The sequence below is a fragment of the Haemaphysalis longicornis genome, unplaced genomic scaffold, assembly GCF_048455015.1.
Source record: "Haemaphysalis longicornis isolate Haplotype H1 unplaced genomic scaffold, Haemaphysalis longicornis Haplotype H1 scaffold_12, whole genome shotgun sequence".
NCBI lineage: Eukaryota > Metazoa > Arthropoda > Arachnida > Ixodida > Ixodidae > Haemaphysalis > Haemaphysalis longicornis.
In genome coordinates, this window is record NW_027526225.1 from 84,596,744 (window position 1) to 84,602,003 (window position 5,260).

The window sequence follows — 5,260 nt, forward strand, 5'->3', positions numbered from 1 at the left end:
AGAAAATTTGTTTACTATATTTGGCTCAGTGTCTTCGTAGCGGGTAATCAGACAGAGCATTTAGTCTGTACAAGCACGTCATGGACTGAAACGCAAAAAATAAGGGTTTAAAAGTGCACGTAGTGTAGCCTACACCCCTGCAGTTCACTCCACATCGGCGTAATAATAGCTCGTATTCTTACACGAGAAACACCATCACCTTTAATTACCAGATTATTGGCAACTTCACGTGGTTGTCTCGGCCACAAGTTGGTATTGCGAAATGTTTTGCTCCGCGTTTAACGAGTATGTACGTGCGTTGAAATATTTATTTCTCTAGGACGCGAGTTTGATTCCCGGCCACGGCAGCCGCACTTACATCGGTGCGACATCTAAAACACACGTGTACATAAACATAGGTGCGCAGCTCCAGGTTGTCTGAATTAATTCCTTCCCCACTAGGGAATTCCTTGTAATCGTATCGTTGGGATGTTATACATCTAAATATCAAATATTGGTGCAGTACATTAAATGGCCTTAAAATTACAGTATAGTGACTATCAGACCTAGAAAAACACGTTTTTAAAACAATGCGTACTAACCTCCAGAAGCGCGTAAAAATAAACTCAGAATATTCATTTTAATGCTCTTTTCCACACTTCACGACGGAACTATTAACGGCCGGGCCAATGAATTCAAGCCTGAGCCCATCCCGGGCCCACGGCGTCGAGCCCGAGCCCGGCCCGGGGCCGCCGATAATCGACTTCGGACGGCCCGGCCCGGGCCCACGGGCCGGGTCGGGCCCGGGCTTTTGGGCCGGCCCGGGCCCGTGCAGTGCTCTAGGCAGGGCGGCTTAAGCCGCACTGCTTCGACACTCTACAAATTCGCCCCGGAAGTTTCTGCAGTCCTTATTATTAGCATCTTGTACTGCGAAACTGCGACTCATCAAGAGGGGTTAGAGACGAGTTTCCTGTTTAGAAGCTCCATTCAAGCACACGGACAAGGTGTACAATCATTACCTATCAGAGGTATATTACTAATAAGTTTTCTTATATGTATACGAAAAACAATGAGCACGTCACATACACCCAGAAGTATGCCGTGCCAAAACTCGGCTACCGGAGGATAGTGCTACCGATAGCTTCACTCAAGTCCCAACTCAAAGCTTGTAATACTTACGTCAGACGATTCCGGAACGTTCTCTAATCACTTGTGATCCATACGTTCTTGTATTCTTATAAATAGCAACAAGCTTGGGAACGTTGAAAGAAAGTAAGCAGTATTTATTCACAATTCGAAAAGTTTGATAACATTTCCGGCGAATCTTTCGCGCACAGCTGCTTTTGAAAGCCTTGCAATAATCTGCTCAAGTTGTATTACTTGTTGTACAACAAAAGACTTCAAGGTGACGAGAAAGTATAAATTCAAACAGCTATTCACAGGCCTACATACTCAAGCAGCCCAGGGGCAGTCACTGAGTTGTTTTTTGAAGACAAATTTGGTCAAAAATTCTTATTTCGTCATACATGCCACAATTGGAACTTATTATCCACTGATGTGGTGTGACGTGCTCCGTGGTGTCTGTTCTCTTTCCTTGTCCTCGTCCGCATGCGCTATAAATTTTTTTCGATATCGTCGATGTGCGCGGTGCATTTGGGACAAGTGCGGCAATAGAATGGTAGGTGCCGGATGAGGTTGTCTTGAGTGAGGCAACATATTCACGTGCCCTGTCGTTGATGCACCTTCCGGTTGTCGTAGACTTGTCCATGTTTTCTTCCTACGTCCTGTGTTTATACGTTCAAGCTGAAGTTTCAAGTCGATATGAACCAACTCCCCAAACCCAAGCAATTCTGCGGTTTGGGATCGTTATTGATGTTACCGGGCAGCCATTGACTGTTCGGAACACTGCTGCTGCGCCCAAATATTGCATTAGGGAGTATCGTAATCGCCAGCCTATTTTTTCCATAAATAATCTCGTAGGCTACTAAACACCATCCGAAAAATGATCTTTAAATCTTTGGCAATGTTTTCGGCAGTGTTGGGATGTCTTACATGAACCATTATATGAGGTAATTGACAGGGTTGTACCTAACAAATGTCATGTAGAGCACACAAATTTCTTGATAAGCCCTCGTCTTTTTTGCGTTCATTATTTGTGTCCGCTTTTGTTGTGTTGTAATTAAATTGCGCCTGGCAGACATAAAGTAGCGCTTTCTTAATCACTACTCCCAGCCCTCAGGTATTATTTTTTAAGCCTGTTTCACGCTACAAGGCGCTACAGCAAGTGACAGTGGCAATTGAACGTGAATATGAGCAGTGCGCTTCTTGAATAAAGCGAATAGACCACCATTGATCCAGCAGTTTTGTGGGACAATTGAGTGGCTATGTTCAACTAATGATGCGCTTGGCGCACAGGTTCGCCACTGTTTTCAGAAAGAAAAACGGCGACGGTGACGTACCAAGCCGCAACGGGCTCGTTTGTCTCTCCTACCAAACTTGTTTTTATGTTAAACATGCATGGCTACTGTGGCAGACACAGAAAGGGGTACAATTGCAGCAGCTGCCCATTTTTTTAATAGTGCAGCACGTGCACTCTGGCACCGCAATTATGACTGCGGGCCCGGGATAAAAGTCCTGCCTGGCGGCGGCCCGACGCCGAGCCGGAAGGAGTCGAGGAAAAATTCACGCAGCATCTCCACGAAGTGAATCATGACGAGTGGGCGAAGCACTGGGGATCGTTCTTACCGTAAATCACCCGTGGCATTCCCCACTCGCGCATGTAAATGAGTGACAACGCGTGTGTACAGAATATACAATTACAATCCAATCCAATCCGATACAATCCAATCTATTTCAATACAAATCCAATCCAATCCAATCCAATGCTCCTCTCGCATGCGCAACACTGAGTACACGGAAGTCAAGCCCCGAACAGAGCGAGGTCCTAAGGTGCTTTGCCCCTAAAATGTTTTGCCAGGGGGCAACGGTTGGGCAACTAATGAGCAAGCGCGCCAGTCGCTAGGCAAGTAGGTGCCCCACCCCAGGTGGCTAGCAAGAGACAAAAAAGGGGGCCCGTTCAGCCGAGGGTGACGTACAAGCAACTTGCGGGCCACCAATAGCGCCCGGTCATGTGAGAAAGGTGGCACCGCTGGACGGTGGACGCCCCTGCGCTCCCTCCAGCAGCGGGCCTATCCGAAGAAGTCGATCTTGGGCCTGAGCCATCTCCAGAGCGCCCCCTTGGCGCGTGTCCTGGCCCAGGCGACGGAAACCGGGTCGTGGTCGTTGGGCGACCGCAGATCCAACAGGTGGGCGGCGTTTCGTACAACGATCGTCGTCTCGGTGCCCGACAGCACGCCCCCGGAGTACCACGGGTCCCGCATGTTGTTCCTGCAGCAGCGCAACAACGGTGGCAGCCCCATTTCCACCAGCGCGTCGCTAACAAGGCATGCGTAGCTGCACGCGCTCGCTTGCACACGTGGAAATGTGTGCTTAAAGGGACCCTGCAACACTTTCGATAAGCGCTTTCACTCTTTCCTTTGGGATCCCCAAAAACAACTCAAACTCGCTCTCCGCAAGCGCACGAAAAGCGCCGGCCGGTACCCACCCTCAGTCCGACAATTGACCACCTCCTCATTACGACTGACAGAAGAGGAGCACTGGGAGGCCCTCCTCCAACACATTGAGGCAGTTCTTGGGGGCGACTGGTAACAGCAGCTCCTTCCCCCAGCAACGCAGAAGCCTTTATAGAAGGGCAAATAAAGATATATATCTCTCTCTCTCTCTCTCTCTCTCTCTCTCTCTCTCTCTCTCTCTCTCTCTCTCTCTCTCTCTCTCTCTCTCTCTCTCTCTCTCTCTCTCTCTCTCTCTCTCCTTCGCGTCTGGAACCACTGCGAATGCTATAGTTATCGCCACTGCATTGCGTGATTTGCTCATCGCACCGGATACGCCTTCCGTTTCTGCCTCGTTTTTGTGTCTTTTTTTTTTAAGTTGCTATCGAAAAGCGTTCATTGCTGCAACTGAAGGAAAACCGGCCAACAGCCGCTACATGGCCCCAGTGACGTACTTCGGGCCGTCGAAGAACGTCAATACCGGGAAAGAGAGAAAATCTTTTGAGCGAGTTTACAAGTTATCTGATGGGCTTAGAGCAGTAATTTTTTGGCTGAAGCACTTTGCGACCCCCTAATCTAAGTACTGGGTGTGTTAAGTTACTACATTCTGCAAGCATTTAGATTTCAAAAGAAAAGTTGAAAAAAGTGTTGCAGGATCCCTTTAAACATCTGAAAAAAAAGGACTCGGACTACTTCTGTTACCGTCCTTCCTGTTCACGTCCCTCTTTCAGAGTTTTAGCGAGTAAGAGCTTGCCTTAAATTCTTTTCACGTGTGCTGTCATAATCTCGAGCGGCCCTGACTGTCGGGAATGTTTCAAAACGCTAATATAGAAGACCTGGTGGGTGGACGTTCCTGTCTTATTTTTTACGGGTTTAATTTCTGCTAAAATGAATATCCTTGCCTAACAATTTTCGTAATGTTACCCTTAAAAATAAAAATACAACCCTGAAAGAATGGTCAACGAAAGCAGACATAGCTACGAAACATCAATGCTTTTTTGTGAAGCTGACGCCTCGGTCTTGTTGTAGGGCTCCGGAACTAAAGGTGTGCATCGGTGGCATCAACAACGTGTATCCCTGCGGTTGCTTCGCGCTCTCGCGTGAGCATGATAGGAAACGTACAACAACTGAACGAGAAGTCTCACTGTTTACAAACAACCCGCTTTCCACTCACCGGACGTAAGCAGCCTCCTATCCTTAGAATGCATTTGATCTGAAATTCGCGCCCCTTCAGGTGCTTCTCTTGCCTAGCTACCTCTGCCTCGCTACCTCTGGTGAGGCCTTCAGCCACATGCGCGGACTTATTTTGCTGGCGCACAAGTGGCAAAGAACAGCGTGCGAATGGCAACAAACTCACGTGAAAATAACGTTGTCGATGCCTCGTATACTGCTGCCGCCGTAGAGGAGCTTCAGCCTCGTCGGATCGGGCGTCACTCCGAAGCGGCGCTGACACGTCTTGGCGAGCCTCCGGATGTCCCACTGCTTAGGCTCGAACATGTCGTCCACGCCGTTGGTGCACTCGGGCATCACGAGCTCAGTGCACGCCTACGGTGCGGAATGGGGCCTACTCGTTGCGGAGCTGCTGCTGCTGCTGTTAGTGCGACATGCCTTCCACCGGAACGTGCACGTACTGTGGCATGCAGAAGAAGGGGCGCCACGTGCTCCCCTGAGTT

At 48.9% G+C, this 5,260-nt stretch overlaps 1 protein-coding gene across 1 annotated transcript in view; it reads right to left on the reverse strand.

Annotated features, from left to right (window-relative positions):
• Window positions 1-2,969: 2,969 nt before the first annotated feature.
• LOC144161708 (lysosomal Pro-X carboxypeptidase-like) overlaps window positions 2,970-5,260 on the reverse strand; it is a 40,638-nt gene continuing 38,347 nt past the window's right edge. Inside the window, exons 8-9 of the mRNA XM_077692327.1 lie at window positions 4,945-5,132; window positions 2,970-3,366 (exon numbers count right to left, since the gene is read on the reverse strand). Coding sequence (XP_077548453.1) covers window positions 3,168-3,366; window positions 4,945-5,132 — 387 coding nt within the window. The 3' untranslated portion in view covers window positions 2,970-3,167. The remainder of the gene's footprint in view (window positions 3,367-4,944; window positions 5,133-5,260) is intronic.